The 17,104-nt window shown below is 40.1% G+C and overlaps 1 protein-coding gene across 1 annotated transcript in view; it reads right to left on the reverse strand.

Moving 5' to 3' along the window:
* The window catches only part of PKP2 (plakophilin 2), an 82,347-nt gene that overhangs the window by 10,283 nt on the left and 54,960 nt on the right, over positions 1-17,104 (reverse strand). The window contains exons 7-11 of the mRNA XM_079773416.1: positions 13,167-13,284; positions 12,145-12,309; positions 10,901-11,074; positions 5,445-5,598; positions 990-1,179 (exon numbers count right to left, since the gene is read on the reverse strand). Coding sequence (XP_079629542.1) covers positions 990-1,179; positions 5,445-5,598; positions 10,901-11,074; positions 12,145-12,309; positions 13,167-13,284 — 801 coding nt within the window. The remainder of the gene's footprint in view (positions 1-989; positions 1,180-5,444; positions 5,599-10,900; positions 11,075-12,144; positions 12,310-13,166; positions 13,285-17,104) is intronic.

Here is a 17,104-nt window from a genome sequence, read left to right on the forward strand (position 1 = left end):
TAGGAATAGAGGCCCGGTGTACGAATTCGTGCACAGGTGGGGTTCCTTGGCCTGGCAGGCAATCGGAGCTGATTGAGACTGTCTCTCCCAGTCTTGATCAGGCTGGTCGGGGTTGGCCGGCTGGGAGGAAGGACTGTGGGAGGTTGGCCGGCCGTGGGAAGTTAGCTGTGGGATTGCACTGACCACCAGGGGGCAGCTCCTGCGTTGAGAGTCTGCCCCCTGATGGCCAGTGCATTGTCATAGTGACCAGCCAGTCAACTGGTTGTCCGGTGGTCCAGTCGTAATGGTGACTTAGGCTGTTATATATATAAATTATTTTAAATCCTCATCCGAGGATATGTTCTTAATGATTTTTTAGAGACAGAGAAAGGGAAAGAGAAACATCGATATGAGAGAGAAACATCGACTGGCTGCCTCCTGTACTTGCCCCAACAGGAGATTGAATCCACAATCCAGTTATGTGCCCTGGCTGAGAATCAAACTCGCAACCTTTTGGTGTATGCTCCAACCAACTGAGCCACGTGGCCAGGGCTCTTCCTTCCTTTTTAAATGGGGAAAATTCAAAGATAGAAACGGGGATGTGGGATGATGTATATGCATTAGACCTTCTCTTTTCAAAAGGAAACAAGAAGTGGAAAGAGATGTGACAGAGAAAACTGAGAGAGGAAGAACTTATTATGCTGCCTCCCACTTGTGTTATCACTACTTCTTAGCCACCTGGGCCAACACGGGCTCCACAGATTTCAGTGAAGGTTATTCCCTGTCCATAGTCCTCCCACTCTGCCTACATTCTGCTGTTCTGAAATCACAGCTGTAGTTCTGGGAAACAAATGAATTCATCAGGTCAGTGAAATGCTGGAAGCTCTGGAGTTTGACCACTTCTGAATGTTGCCCATGGTCCACAGTGACAATGTTTACAGCTAGATTGACACACGGGAGTGGTGGTGGGAAAGGGGAGACAGCCGCTGGGCAGATGCTAAAGGACTTACGTATCGCCTGCGCTGATAGTCATGATTTTCTGCAGGCCCCCGGTGTTTAGAAGGTCCCGGGCATTCTGGTAACTATTCTGGATTAAGTTGTTCAATGTGTAACAGGCAGAGGCTGTGGTTTCAATGAGAAGCTCAGTACTTGGAACTGTGTCAGGAATTATGGAAACCAAATCAGGTAGAGTTTCTTTGGCTACAAAATGAAAGAAAAAGAACACTTGATTAAAAAGACTGTTTTTTAATCTCAATATCCAAGGAAGTTTTGGGTAAAGAACATTTTAAAGAGGAAATACAGCATATGGAGAGATGTAACCTCTCTAATACTGGAGTTTTGAAAGGATTTTTAAAAAGATGGTGCTGTTTGCTCAATACACTGGAAATCTTTTCAGAAATAAATTTGATAGAAATATCAAGAAATTAAAAAATTTTCACACTCTTTGTTTGACTCAATAATTCTACTTCTGGGAATTCATACTAAAGATATCACTTTAAAAATAGAAAAAGCTTTATGTAGAAATCTTTATTATAGCATTATGTATAAATGAAAAGTTATAATAAGCCTAACAGAATATAATTAAAATACATCTGCAAAGAATTTTATGCAAAATATATCCATGAAGCACACAAATAATAAGAAAATACTTATATTAATATTCTACATAAAAATTTTATATTTATTTACATAAAGAACACATACTATTATAACATTAGGAAACAAAATACACATAAGAAACCTTAGAAGCAATACATTAAAATATTAATAGTTGTTTTTCTATAACAGTATTTTTTTTTAAAATATATTTTATTGATTTTTTACAGAGAGGAAGGGAGAGGGATAGAGAGCTAGAAACATCGATGATAGAGAAACATCGACCAGCTGCCTCCTGCACACCCCCTACCGGGGATGTGCCCGCAACCGATGTACATGCCCTTGACCGGAATCGAACCTGGGACCTTTCAGTCCGCAGACCAACGCTCTATCCACTGAGCCAAACCGGTTTCGGCTCTATAACAGTATTAATGGTGACCTAAATATATTTTTAAAAAATTATCTGTACTGCGCAAAGTTTCTTTAACACACAAATAATACTATCATTTAAAAAAGAGATTATTTTAAATTTATTTTTCACTAACTATGTAAGTTCTTGGTAGCAGGGTTTTAGTTTGGCTTCTTTTGTAGAAATAAGAGAGAGAGTAATGGTTGATGATTTCATTATAACTTGCCCTATGGTATATATTTTGGACAGTATGAATTTGTACTTGATTTTTTGCAATAATTCTTTTCACATATGCTTTCTCTTTTTCTCTATCTAGACTGGACTCTTCTTAAAAGATATGTAACAGCGGGGGAAGAGATCAACCAGTGAACTCATATGCATATATGCATAACCCATAGTCACAGACAATAGGGTGGTGAAGGATTGGGGGTGTTAATGGGGTAGAAGGCAATGGGGGAAAAAAGGACATATGTAATACTTTCAACAATAAAGATTTATTTTTAAAAAAAGATATGGAACATATTTCTCTTGCTGTTGTTGCTCCTCAGAGCTCTTTAATACAGTGTTGTGTTTATTGTAGTTTACAATAAACTACATATTTCTGCTTAATTTTATTATTTTTTCATCTGAGTTTATGTGGCACCTTGAACTGTACTTCCCTCTCTACGAGTCTACATTGTGATCAGTTACATGACTATCTGAATTCCAGATGTGGCTACGGGTCCCTTGACGACAGTCATAGTATCTGTTTCTGGATGTCTATCTTCGACTGCCATGCCTATAACAGAGACCTTCGATAAAAGGAACTGAACAGTATGTCATCCTTTGGTGACACCTGGGCCCCACTGACAGGAAAGGCATACCTTCTCCTCAAAGGCCGGAACACTTCCTCTTGGACTGTGTTTAAGCATCGCAGCCGAGTGTGAAGGGCTTAGATCTCATTCTCTGAGGCCACCCCTCTTCAGTTTCAGTCCTGTCTCTGCCACTTAATGGCTGTGTGGTCTGGGCAAGCTACTTAACCTTTCTATGCTTGGTTTTCCCTAATTTGTAAAGTGGGGTAATAATAGTATTCACTTCACAGGGTTGTTTTGAGGGATTAAATAGGTTAATATGTGTTACTGCATCATAATACCCTGTGCCTCGTAAGCTCTCAACAGAGATGAATTACTATCAGAAGGCTTCCTCTTTTTAATAAGTTAAACCACAGAACTAAAGGCCTTGAGAACATGACATTTCCTTCCACTCAATTTAGGTTGAAAACATAAAAGTCAGTCTGTGACAATCACAACAAAAAATGCTCAATCTCTCTGTAAGGTGCAGTGGTGGCTGCTGAGACCGGGGCTGCCCACAGTGAGAACAATCACTGATGAGTGAGCCCCACCTTCCCGCCTCACCACCACCAGCAAGTCCACTTCTGTAGCTCAATTTTAAGGCTGAAAGGTAGGGTCATGTCTAAGGAGTGAGGATTATAGAAGACAGAGTCTTTTAACATTTTGTGTCATGTTTGTTTTTCTTAGAAAATATAACTGTTTACATCGACAAAGCTTAACACTACAATATAGAAAGGGAGGGTCTCTGTATTTCTCTTCCTCTCTTATGATAATACAAGAATAAATTCTTTTGCGTACTCACAACTGTAAACCTACTTTGCCCCACCCTGTGTACACACACACACACACACACACACACACACACACACACAGTAGGCCTCCATAAATACATTCACTTATTCACTTTGGGACAATTAAAATTGGATCTTTAATAGTGAAATCTAAAATTAAAGGCCTTATCATGATATAGGAAGGTTATAGCTCAATGTCATATTGTTGAGGGAGATTTTATGTAACGGCTAAAAACCCAAGCCAAGACATGGATGTTTGAAAATTTCGGAAACAATGAATGAATGTGAATTGAGATGCTAGAGAAGTGTCCAAATACTTCCTGTTGCTTGCACACACTGTACACTGTTACCTGATCCCGGGAAAACACTGCTAGGTAGCGATTACTAATCTCTCCCTGTTTGGAGCAGTTAAATGGCCAGTCACGGTGACCTTGGTGGCACTGGCGGATGCAGGTCCACGTCCTCTGCAGGAGCCTATTACTCCATCACCACAGAAAGCTGCCCATCTTCACATTTAAAATATATATATATATATATATATATATATATATATATATATATATATATATAAGTGTTACATTTATTTCTTTAAATTGAAGTAAAATGTGATGCTTGCATTCCGGGCCAGACATGGAAAGTTTTACCTGGCCATGAAGTCCCTCAAGAGAAACACAAAACATGCATTTCAAACGGATTTTCATTTATTCCTGGCTCTTAATACGCTGAACCAAGACAGGTCCTTTTACTCAAATTATATATTTGACATAAAGCCAATTTAAAATTTAACAACTGTATTCATCTTGCTGAAGCCTCATCTAACTATTGCCCTTACAATGAGGGGCGGTTTGTTAGTGAAATCATCTTCCATGAACTGCAGAGCTACAGCTTCATCTTCCCAGTTAGAGGACCTGAGCCGAGGCCTGCAACACTTCTGCCTGGAAGGCACCTGCCCAATGTGTAGAGTGCAGTCATTTTCATTGGCAAAGTTTTAAAGATGGAGTCAACATCTTATTTGGGAAAAGAAAAAAGCCAAAGGATTATACGCCCAACTGAAGCGGAGCACAAAAGCCCACATGAGACAATGGGAACACTCCCATAATGCTGAGAGTGCCGATGGCAAAGTTTCTTTTAGATCCACTGAAAAATTTCCAGGCTTGTTACATTTATAATGGGCATGAAACCACCTGTCCAGGGTTGGGCTGCCTGCTGCCTTTGGAAATGACATTATTAAAACATAACCACAGACTTCAATATCTCTCATGCTGGGTATGTGTGTGTTTGTATGTATGTGTGTGTGTGTGTGTGTGTGTGTGTGTGTGTGTGTGAGATTTTAGAATAATCCACTCCATTAAATAAACCCACAAAAATTTGTTTATAATTTCAGTGAAATGACTACTTTATAGAGCATTAGGAAGCATACTTAATTTGTTTTTTTACTTGATTCACAGTTATCAGATATTTCTAAGTATTAAGCAAGTAAATAAAACACTGTTATGTGATAGTGTAACATAGTTATCATCCTTGTCACTACAGACTTTCATAAAAAGGAGCAAATATGTTCCATTGTATTTATCCTAAAACCATCCATGCTGAATCTTCTGCAGTAATTAAAATGAACAAACAAAAACGCTCGATACGAAGAAAAATCCTGTTGGAGACCCAGTTAGAAAGCCTACCCTTGATGCCTGGGTGCACAAAAGTCAGGTCTAGGTATCACATTTTGCTCTTTATTCACATTTTCAGCCCATCATTGTAAAAAGAATGTGATCAGGACCATGTTTTATTGCATTTGTATTTCCAACATGGCCACACTACATGTAGCCATTCTTACTGACTCACCAATTTCATTGCACAGGGAAAGGTTCCTGGACAGATTCCTCAGCAGGGAGACGGCGGTCTTTTTCACGCTCGGGTCACCAACGTGCAGCATCTTCCGGGCGTGCTGCAGGCCGTTTTCCTTCTGGACCACGGTCTGCGCTACTGACATCGGCATCTGTTTCGTGGGACACATCCTATCAATACTATTGCGTTTGGCTTCACGATAACACTGTTTCTGTCGATGGCTAGAGATTGAGCAAGACGTTTTCAAAACTAGAACTGTGACTAACTCAGCCTAAAGATACTGTCTTTAAATTCTTATTAGCGTTTCAAGTGAATTCCTGGGTAAAACCAGTTTATGCAGTGGTTTTTAATGTAGCATTGGATTTGGTTAGCTACTATGTTTTTTTTGCATCTGTTTATAAATAAAATGGGCCTGTCTTTGTCTTTCCTGTCTGTTGATCAGTCCACCTTTCATTCACAGTTTCAGTTCATCACTGTGAAATGAACATGATAAAGACAATGTTTTGGTATCACAGTTGTAGAATCAAAGTTACATTTATTGGTTGTTGGCTTAGTCATCTTTTCTGTTTCGTCTTGTTCAAATTTTGGCATTTTACATATTTTAATCAAGTTATTTGTTTCAAAAAAACCCCAGTTTATTATGAAAGAGACACTGGGCTTTTTAAAAAAGAAATGCATTGCTAGTCAGACTATCTGTAAGGCTATGCTCTGTGTCAGAGGCTCATGTGCTAGTTGCAGGTCCAGGTCCTCTAGAGGCAAATCTCTAGAATTAGGCTGGTCGCCTACTTTCACAGGGCATCTGAGTTCTGACTAGGCTCTTCCTAGCATCAGCAACTTCCAACAATATCAAGGCCTTAGCTTGTGTGTTGGCAACTTTATAGAGTTCTATTTGAAGCTAATTTGAGGTCACCATGCCAGAAATTTCTGCAATTCATGACCATTCTTCAGGGTGTATCTTCTCTGTTTATCTTATTCAAACACAGCTTGTTCCTTCTTCCTCGCCCCCCCCCCCCCCGCCCCCGCCCCGCTCCCTATAGATTGCTGTCCTTCTTACATTCTCCACTGTACCTTTTAGAACAGGGGCTCTTAATACAGGGTTCAATATAGATTTCAGGGAGGGGACAGGTGGCCCTTAAAACTACTCTTGTGTTTATCTTTCTCAGGGAAAGGGTCCATAACTTTTATTACTCAGTCTCCTTGATTCAAAAAAGTTCAATAACCACTATTTTAGAATGTTTGTTTTATTGTAAACACTTTATCTTTCACTAATTCACAAAACTTTCCATTAGACTATTTGCTCTCCTCTGAGAAGAATCCTCCCCTGTAGCTGTCTAGACAGGAGGCAATTTATTCTGTACAATCCCCATGTCTTGGGCATGTAGTTGGGTTTAGGATTCCTCTCTCTTCCCAATGACTCGTCTAGATATTTGTCTTCCCTCATATGCAAAACTCTGCTCTCCTGAGTTACTGCCATCCAGCTCTGTCACCCACATAGCATTTTCTTTGTCATCCCAAGCCCTATTGGTCCTTTCCCAACGTCCACTGGGGCTTTAGAGGGCTCAGAGCCTCCTCCTCCTCCTATCCATCTATCCATGACCACTTCAATGACCTCACAGTTCCTAGGCTTCCTAAAGGTCAGTTATGAACATAGGTTTATGGAGTGGGTTTTTTTCTGGAATTATGTATAATGGCTTGCTTCTCATGTTTTTGTATTCAGTGATTCTTTTTAGAAATTACAAAACCAAGTATTTTTTTTTAAATCACACCATCTAAGCATAACAAAGTTAGGAAAATAATTAGAAAAGATATTCATAAAAGTAAATATTTTAATAAAAAGCATCTCCTAACTTGCAAGAACAAAGAGTCCTTGTAACATTGTTACATGTTGCTAATAATCCTATATAATAAAGAGGTAATATGCAAATTGACCATCACACCTTAGCACAAGATGGCCGCCCCCATGTGGTCAAAGATGACTGCATCCATGTGGTCACAAAGATGGCTGCCACAAGATGGCTGGCAGGGGAGGGCAGTTGGGGGCGACCAGGCCTGCAGGAGAGGGCAGTTGGGGAGGACCAGGCCTGCAGGGGAGGGCAGTTAGGGGCAACCAGGCCGGCAGGGGAAGGCAGTTGGGGGCGACCAGGCCTGCAGGGGAGGGCAGTTAGGGGCGACTGGGCCAGCAGGGGAAGGCAGTTGGGGACGATCGGACCGGCAGGGGAGGGCAGTTAGGGGTGATTGGGCCAGGAGGTGAGGGCATTTAAGGGTGACCAGGCTGGCAGGAGAGGGCAGTTGGGGGCTATCGGGCCAGCAGGGGAGCAGTTAGGTGTCAATCAGGCTGGCAGGGGAGTGGTTAGGGGGTGATCAGGTTGGCAGGCATAAGCAGTTAGGGGCAATCAGGCAGGCAGACAGGCGGGCGGTTGGGAGCCAGCAGTCCAGGATTGTGAGAGGGATGTCCGACTGCCGGTTTAGGCCTGACGGATCAGACCTAAACCGGCAGTTGGACATCCCCTAAGGGGTCCCAGGTTGGAGAGGGTGCAGGCTGGGCTGAGGGACACCCCGCCCCCCCCCCCCCCCCCTCCCGGCCAGTGCATGAATTTTGTATATCGGGCCTCTAGTTTCTCCTATAAATGTCCAAGCAAGTTCGATTGTCATAACCTTGATTCTGGATTAATACCAGTTCACTGTAGGCCTCCTCCCAGGGGACTGGACTGGTCAGGGGTTACACACAATAAGGGCAGTTATGAAGATATCTCTGTTGCTTGGATTCCATGAGATCTTGGATTGCAAGAGGCTAAAATCCAAGCTTAAAGGGTTTGTACAGTTAGTCATCCTTAGAGAATAACAAGCTTAAACACACACACACATACACACACACACAGTGCAATTTAATTTCTGACATTTTCTTTAAAAAAAAAATCTTTTTTGTTGAAAGTATTACATATGTCCCTCTTCCCCCCTCCCCCCCCCCCCCAATTGAGCTCTTTTAGCCCACCCCACCCTCTGCCCGAGGCCTTTACCACCCTATTGTCAGTGACCATGGGTTATGCATATATGCATACAAGTTCTTTGGTTGATCTCTTCCCACCTACCAACCCTCCTCTGCCTTCCCCCTGAGGTTCCACAGTCTGTTCCATGCTTCTTTATCTCTGGATCTATTTTGTTCATCAGTTTATTTTATTCATTAGATTCCACAAATGCGTGAGATCATGTGATACTTATCTTTCTCTGACTTGCTTATTTTGCTTAGCATAAAACTCTCCATTGACATTTTCTTGTAAGCTGGCTAGTGGTTAATAAGAGGGCTTCTGTGGTTTGGGAAAGTGATAGTAGTTTTGGGAAACTCAGCATGGGAAAACGAGAAGGTAAGATAATAAATTAATGTCCCTGTGTCATTCAGGTCTCTTTGGTAGTTTCCCATTTCTGTTTGAGCACAAGTACATTTTACAGAAAATAAAAAAGATCGAAAGTTGTTCATACATATTCTTAACCACAGTGCTAAGATAAATGCTGGTTTTAGTACTGAACAATTTGATTCAGAGCAGAGCAAGCTTCTGTGTAAACTCATTAAAGAATGAATATGATTTATCAAATAAAGAATAAATAATATTTTTGTTATCTATAAGATGCTTTTCCCTATAAGGATGGATACTTGGCACCTGGCCATACCATGAATTATTTTGAGGGAGTTTATTCTAATCATTTTATGATCAAGGCAAATAATTTTAGTTCAAATAGTTACATATTTATAGAATCCCTAACTATGTGTAGCAAGGTGCAAAATATATGGAGGTGGGAATAAGCTTTTACTGTTTTATATATTTTGACTTTGCTCATATAAAGTAAGTGAGAAGCAGTTCTTATTGTGTAGTTGAAGTTCTTGGACACAAAGCACTGATGTCCTTTCCAACTCCACACTGCAGTGGACATCTGCTGTGTTTGCCTGCCCAGCATTTATTATTCCTTTTGGTAACAACACTCTGATTTTCCATTGAGGTGCTATTCCTTCCTCCTTTACCATTTCAGTGGTAGAAGTGTTAGTGACCCTCCCCTGCTCAAATCCATGCCTCTGAAATTCACATGTGGGCACATTACCCAGACCTGGCCAATCAGAACATCACAGGCTCCTGGCCCTGGTACTGATTCAGAAATGGGTAAGGAAGACTAATTCTCTGAGTCCTTAAAAAAAAAATAAAAAAAAAAAAAATATATATATATATATATATATATATATATATATATATATATATATTAATTTCAGAGAGGAAGGGAGAAAGGGATAGGAACATCAATGATGAGAATCATTGATCGGCTGCCTCCTGCATGCCCCACACTGAGGATTGAGCCTGCAACCCAGGTATATGCCCTGACCAGGAACCGAACAGTGACATTCTAGTTCATAGGTTGATGCGCAACCAACTGAGCCACGCTGTTCTGAGTTCTTAACACATTGTGGACGGACCACGAGAATTCTTGTGTTTTTCTGTTCTAGGCTTATGGCCAATCACAAGAATTCTTTAAAAAGATATTAGCTTGTTAGAATGTGTAATAAATAATTTCAAAATGCAATGGGTATTTAATTTTAAAGTGTGCCTTTAACATTTATGTAAAACATTTATTTTTTGTGTTCGTTCAATAGAAACTTATCTGGCCACTGGGTAAAGCTAGCAATAAAACTACTGGTCTGCAATTTGTGAATAGAGCTACTGGGCAAAAGTAATTTCTTTTCCTATGGGGACATAGGGCTGGATAAAATGTAAGCCTGAAATCATTAGTGCTATCTTTGCTACAACATGAAGCGAGCCGTTAAGAATGAAACCAACAGCTGTGGCTAGTGTGGCTCAGTTGGTTGCTGGATTGATTCCAGGTCACATACCTGGGTTGTGGGCTCTATCCCTGGTGGAGGGTGTCCAGGAGGCAGTTGACTGATGTTTCTCTCTTTCTCTCCCTCTCCCTTCTTCTCTCTCTAAAAAATCAATTTAAAAATCTTTAAAAAAAAATGAAACCAACAGAGGAAAATGGAGCCTAGATATAGTCATAACTCCAGTTTCTGGGGCACCTACATTCCACTATGACAGAAGGAAGACCCACCTGGACTTTTCAGTTATATAAACCAAGAAATTAAGTCTTCAAAAAAATTTATTAAACTGAAGTCAGTTTAGGCGGGATTCTGAGACTTGTAACTGAAAGAGCTTTGACTAGTATCAGTATTTATGAGTCCTTCACTCCCAGTGACCTGGCTTGGCAGAAGCTGAACGTTCTGGAACCCTGCAACTCTCTGGCAATTCCTGATAGGCCTTGAACTTGTATTCATCCAGAATCAACAGGACAGAGAACTGTCTTAACCGAAGGGAGAACGTTTTTGTTCTTATTTCACCGTCTCATCTTTAAACCTAATGTAGGTACGTCTATAAGGTCATTACTTTACAAAGTAGGAAAAGAAGCATGGTACTCACTGGGCCACTTCCTGCCGTGAGATTCTGGAGAGCTCCCAAAGATGCTTCCTGGGTGTAGCTTCGGCCACTTTTGGCGATCAAGGACAAATACATCCGGATCACGATGGAGTGCCACAGCCACTCCACACCCTTGGGGTTGCTCTTTTCCTCGGGCAGAGGCATGTCCTGGTATTGCTAACCACACACACGATGAAATCTAGAATTAATGCTTTCAAGGGATTTCTACAATTCCACACCCAAACCAAGAGACTGGGAACACTGAGACTAGTCTAGAGAGACTCATAATTTGTATAGTAAGAAGCCCCTGAAATGGAAATGAAAACGCAAATATGTATGATTCCCAATCACTTCACTTTTAGCCCATGATGGCCATTTCTGCCTAGCAACATCCCATACCCTCAACTTTCCATTTCACTGTGAGAAAGAACTCAGGGCATAAAGCATAGGCTGCCCTAGGACAGTTTCCAGGCTGCTGGTAAATGGAAAGCTAAATTAGGCACAAACTCTCTGAAGATAAGAAACACAGGCCTCTTCCCTCCGAGTCCAGTGAAGTGGTCCGGGATCACATCAGGATTCTAAATTTACCAGTTGTTCTCCAAGTTCGCAAACACCACGACACCCCGAGGAGTGGGAGAGGTCACATTCTTTCAGTTTTCATAAAATGCCAGTGTGAACAGTATTTCTTCCTACGGATTTGCATTTGGGATGTCCGAAGTTCATTTTTAGAATGTCCAAATCTGAATATCTGGGCTATTTTCAAATGTTGAAACAATTTATATACCATTGGTCATGGTGCCTTAAGCCTATTTCCTAAGCAATAGGGCATAAAGGAGTATGGTTTTAATGGCTAACAATGCAAATCTAGAGCTGGATTGCCTGGAACTGAATCTCATCCCCTCTATTAATTTGCTGAATAATTCTGGGAAAACTGATTAACCTTTTTATACCTCTGTTTCCTCTTCAATATATGAGGGTATTAATCATACACACATTGTAGGGTTGATGTAAGGATAAAAATAACTCAAAATGACGCCTGACATAAGGGGTGAGCAAAAGTAGGTCTATAATTGTTCATGTGAAAATTAATTCAATAATTAATAAATAATAATAGAAGAATAAACTCTGTGCTTTTTGTGTACTCACAACTGGAAACCTACTTTTGCCAACCCTAGTATACTAAGCACATGGAAATGTACATATATAACCACTTTTTCTTTCAAAGCACCCCTCCTCCCCCAACATACCTCTTTTACTTTCCTGCTTCGATTGCCAAAACACCCAATGCTTTTGTTGTTGTCCATCTGGATATTCCGGTTTTGAATATAGTTACTTTGGGAATATTTCTCAGGGAGCTCTGCCTCCAGCTGGTAGGAGAGGTTATGAAGAATGCACACACAGTTCTCTGTGGCCTGAGAAAATACACAGATATTAATCAGATACATATAGACATCCCTTTGCAAGTGTGATAACACAGGACTTATTAGGCTTTAGATCTTACAAGGTTTACTGGATGCTTGGACTATAGGGAGCCTGGGGGAATAGAATGAGTATGGCCAGAAAGGCTAAGGCTAGACCATGAATGATCACAAGCATAGTGCTAAGGCGTTGAGGCTAAAATTCTTGAAACATTGGCGAGCCCTTCTAGTTTACTTTTTAGAGTGGGTTCAGAATGATTCTGTATTTTATGTATATAACTTAGTAGCCATGTGAAATTGGAAAACAAGAGGAGAGGTTGTTTGTAGGAGCCAATCAGGAGCCGACTGCAATAATCAATATGAAAGTTGCACAAACTAGGACCGCAGAGGTAGGCAGCATTAGGGAGGAATGATAAACCAAAGGACATTTCACAGGTAGAATGGACATGATTTATTGCTGTGGGATGTGAGGAGAGGCAGTGTGAGATTACCCATATTTCTATTTTTATTTGGTGGATGATGTGATTATAAAGAAAAATTACACAGAGAAGGAGCAAGTTTGGGAGGAGGGAAAAGATGAATTTAAGTTCATTGCTGAACATGGAGCATTTGGGCTCCTTTTGAATATCTACACAGAGTTGTTAAAGAAATAGTTGGAAATTTAAGTCTGGAAAATAGAAAAAAATGGGGCTTGATATATTTTAATATTTCTAAGTGTGTATGAGAAATCCTCAGCTCAGTAAATGAGTTAAGGAATAAAGTTAAACCCAAACTACTACTTCAAGAATACTCTGAAGAGTCTTAGTAAGACAAAATAATTCAACATGTAAGATATTTAACTCTTGCATCACCTTGTCGTCTGGCTGGTAATCTGCAATGGTTCCTCTGACATAATGGACCAGCGAATCAATCAGTCCATCACACCGTCTCATCACTTTCCTCCCATCAGGGCCAGCTGAACTCATGTTTCTATCAGAAAAAACAAACAAACAAAAAACCATCAAGCATAGGCCATGTATCCAATAGGCCTCTGTTTCAAAGCTTTACTTGATGCTTCTTTGAAGGGTTTGGAAAACTAGCAAATTTGTCAAAGAGTGACAGTCTTGCCCTGTGGTCTCTATCAATTGTTCAGTGGTCATTAAATCTGTACAAAGCTTCTAAATATATTCATACTAGAGGCCCAGTGTACGAAATTCGTGCATGGGATTGGGGAGGGGGGTCCCTCAGCCCGGTCTGCACCCTCTCCAATACGGGAACCCTCGGGGGATGTCCGACATCCCTCTCGCAATCCGAGACCGCTGGCTCCTAACCACTCACCTTCCTGCCTGCCTGATCGCCCCTAACCACTCTGACTGCCTGCCTGATCGCTCCTAACTGCCTCTGCCTTGGCCCCCGCCATCGTGGCTTTGTCTGGAAGGACATCCAGAAGACGTCCGGTCTAATTAGCATATTTCCCTTTTATTAGTATAGATAACATGTCATCATCAACAAAAGGCTCTGCTTCATTCCAAGCAACAAGGTCATAGCATTATTTACTTAATCTTCACCCATATTTGAGAGGGTGCTCATATGAGGCAAAGATTTTGCAATTAAAAGAACAAATGACACAATAGACATTGTGTAGTAGGATAGCCACGTCCCAACTTGCTCTGTGACTTAACTCCAAGGTACAAAAAGTTACTTAAATTCATTGGGCCTCAGTTTCCTGATTTATAAAGATAGAGTGTTGGACTCTATTAGTTGGGGTTTTTTGTAGGTTTCAGTGTAAACTGTTACTGACAAATATTAAACCAAATGCACTAAAATGTGATTATTCTATAATTAAAGTGGCAGAAAGTCACGAAAAATTCAGGGTTCCACAGTGTGTTCGACCTAAGTAAAAAAACATGACCTATAAATATCTTTGCACTTAGTCTATTTCTAATTTTGCTAAGCTATGACACCTTTCTATAAACAGTAACTAAATCCACAAGCAGAGATTGTTTCCTTATAGAGAAATGAAGTTTATGAAATATAGTAAAGTAATGCATTTGGGGATCATGTTTCAGATTCAGATCATGCTGATATTCAGGTATTATTGTTACCATGTTCCTTTGGATTACGTTTTTCTTGTTAGCATTAACCATTAAAAAATACCCCCTCTCCCCAAAATGTTAACCTCCTTGTTAACAAAAATGGCAAAAGATCAATGCCCTTTGCCAACTTCAATTGCTAAGAACTATTACTAAAAAATGTATCAGACTAGTTCCTTTTACTGGTAGGTAGAATATTCAAAGCACATTAAAGACTTGTTTATAATGTCTCAATGTCATTCTGAACAGCAAAAGAACTACAATTCTAAGAACTTTTGGGGTCTTATTTTCTTCATTTAAAAAAATAATATACTGCTCTAAGTGATTTCAAAAAGACTTTCTGCTCCCCAATACTTCTTTTAATTCATAACGTCAAAGAACAAATGTGCCTAGCATTATAGCAAGAACCAAAGGAAATAACACATAGCACTGTGTGTTCTCTGCTCCCATGGAGATGACATCTATAGGGTGAAACTGATGATACCTGACTGTTTTTAACCAACAAAAATGCAATTTCATGATTCAACCTAATAGTTGAGGAGATAAGACGAATACACCTAAAACTAAGGATACTAACAACTTAATGGTTGCAGAATTGATACAACCAATTTTTTATTTTAACAAAATCTCTTCTGTGACCTTACTTCTTTTTTTACATTTCTAATTAAAGATTAACTTCCTTACTTAATTTTCGCTGTACCTGAAAACCTTTGACACTTAAAAAAAAATCCTCACCTGAAGAGAGAGGAAGGGAGGGAGAGGTTTGGGGGGAGAGGAGAGAAACTGGGGATCAAACCCACAATCCAGGTATGTGCCCTGACCAGGAATCAAACCGGCCACCTTTCGGTGCACTGGATGATGTTCACTCCAGCCAGGCAAAACTTTGATATTTGGTACATTAAAAAAGATAATGACTAGGTTCATAACCTGTTAATAAAACCATTTTACTAGGTTTTTTCCCCTCAAGAAATGATCATTTGAATCAAAATCCTCTATCTACTCTCTGAGCCTGTCTCCTTCTTTTGCACATGGAAACACTGAGGTCCATAGAGTGTAGGTTACTTTTCCAGGGAACAGCAATAGTGGTCAAGTCAGGATCGGAGAGCTGGTCTTTATTCTGTGCTCTGGGCTGCTCCGGAGTGGAGCAAAGCTCATCTGACATTCATTCAGTCTGCCATTTGCTTAGCAAATACCATACATCCCCAATTCCAAGACAATGTTATCACGTTTTAAAGCTCCTCCTTGACCTTTTCAACTTCTGGCTTGGAAAAATGGCAGTATTTTAAGACTGCTTTGACAAATCAAAGATCTGTCTTTCTCACTAGCTAAATCCACTACATACCTTACAGAAGGGTGGCTTAGCTTTGTTCAACTTCAGGGTATTTATTTTGGGTGGGAATGGTAATTCAGTTTGGCAGCACTGACAGTTCACACGCACTAACTGTTGTCTTGTAGTTTGGTATTATCCAGACTCTCCTTGCTTGAAACGGGACTTATCAGGGATTCCTGGCAGTTAGCTGATACTTTTGCTGACAGAAAGCACATGGAACCCCGCTGCTTCAGTATTTGGTCCTGCATATCAAAAATAGTTCCCACCTTACTCAACCACCCAGAAATATGAATGATAAAGGTGTATTACTTTATAGCACTACTCCATGAATAGAAGTCACTAGTTAGAAAGGAACTTGCTATTGTACCACCCAATAATTATTAGAAATTAATATATCCACCATAAAGTATTATTCTCAGTAGCTAATACTTCAGTTTGTGGGAATCAGAGAATTAACATGGCTAATCTTAGGAAGAATTGATCCTTTTACAGTGTATCTCCTGAATCCTGAGAAATATTTACCTACAACTGTTTCCTATGTGTAGCCCAATAGAGGTTTAATATGGAAAAATATCTCAGAACTATAAATAAAATATATCAAAACAATTATCTTGTTGAAAAGTAAAAGAGAATGAGCATACAGAGTATTTACTCACTAAAAATTGATTATTAGATTTACCAATGAATATACTGGAGATGTCTAATTCAGTGTCTATTGTTTGAATTTGCTTAAACAATGAGTTTATTTTCGGCAGGTATAATCCAACAGAAGTCTGGGTAAATACTAGTAGATGAGTACCTTGTAGGAAACTAAAACTGTATACTATTGTACACTAAAGTTTAAATTTAAAAACCAGGTCCTTAGACTGCGGGTAGGAGGCTGCCCACCCCCTCAGAAGGGGGAAGTGGAGAAGACGATAAAGCAACTCTTCACATAAAGGCAGGATTACTTTGGAGGTCTGGCCTGAATGAGAGGATGCAGCTGGAACTGTAAGTTGTGCTTGAATTAGGAATTTTTCCTGGTAATATGACTTGTAAGGGGTGAGAAGAATAGGATCTGAACTCTGTAGGTCTCTGAATAAAACTTCACATATTTAGGAAGGTTCAGGTGTTTTCATCTGAAAGCAAATCGGTGATTCATGACTCATCCCTGGACCACTTATCTCACATGTTCCTGAGTGTCACAATGAAAAAGAGAGAGAAAAAAAAAAATCAAACACTCTGCATCTTACTGGAATTAAGAGGAAGAATGGTATGTCTTTGTTAAGACGAATGACAGTGTGACTGTCACAATGAAAAAGAGAGAGAGAGAAAAAAAATCAAACACTCTGCATCTTACTGGAATGAAGAGGAAGAATGGTATGTCTTTGTTAAGACGAATGACAGT

Source organism: Cnephaeus nilssonii (assembly GCF_951640355.1).
Source record: "Cnephaeus nilssonii genome assembly, chromosome: 6".
In the NCBI taxonomy this organism is placed as follows: domain Eukaryota; kingdom Metazoa; phylum Chordata; class Mammalia; order Chiroptera; family Vespertilionidae; genus Cnephaeus; species Cnephaeus nilssonii.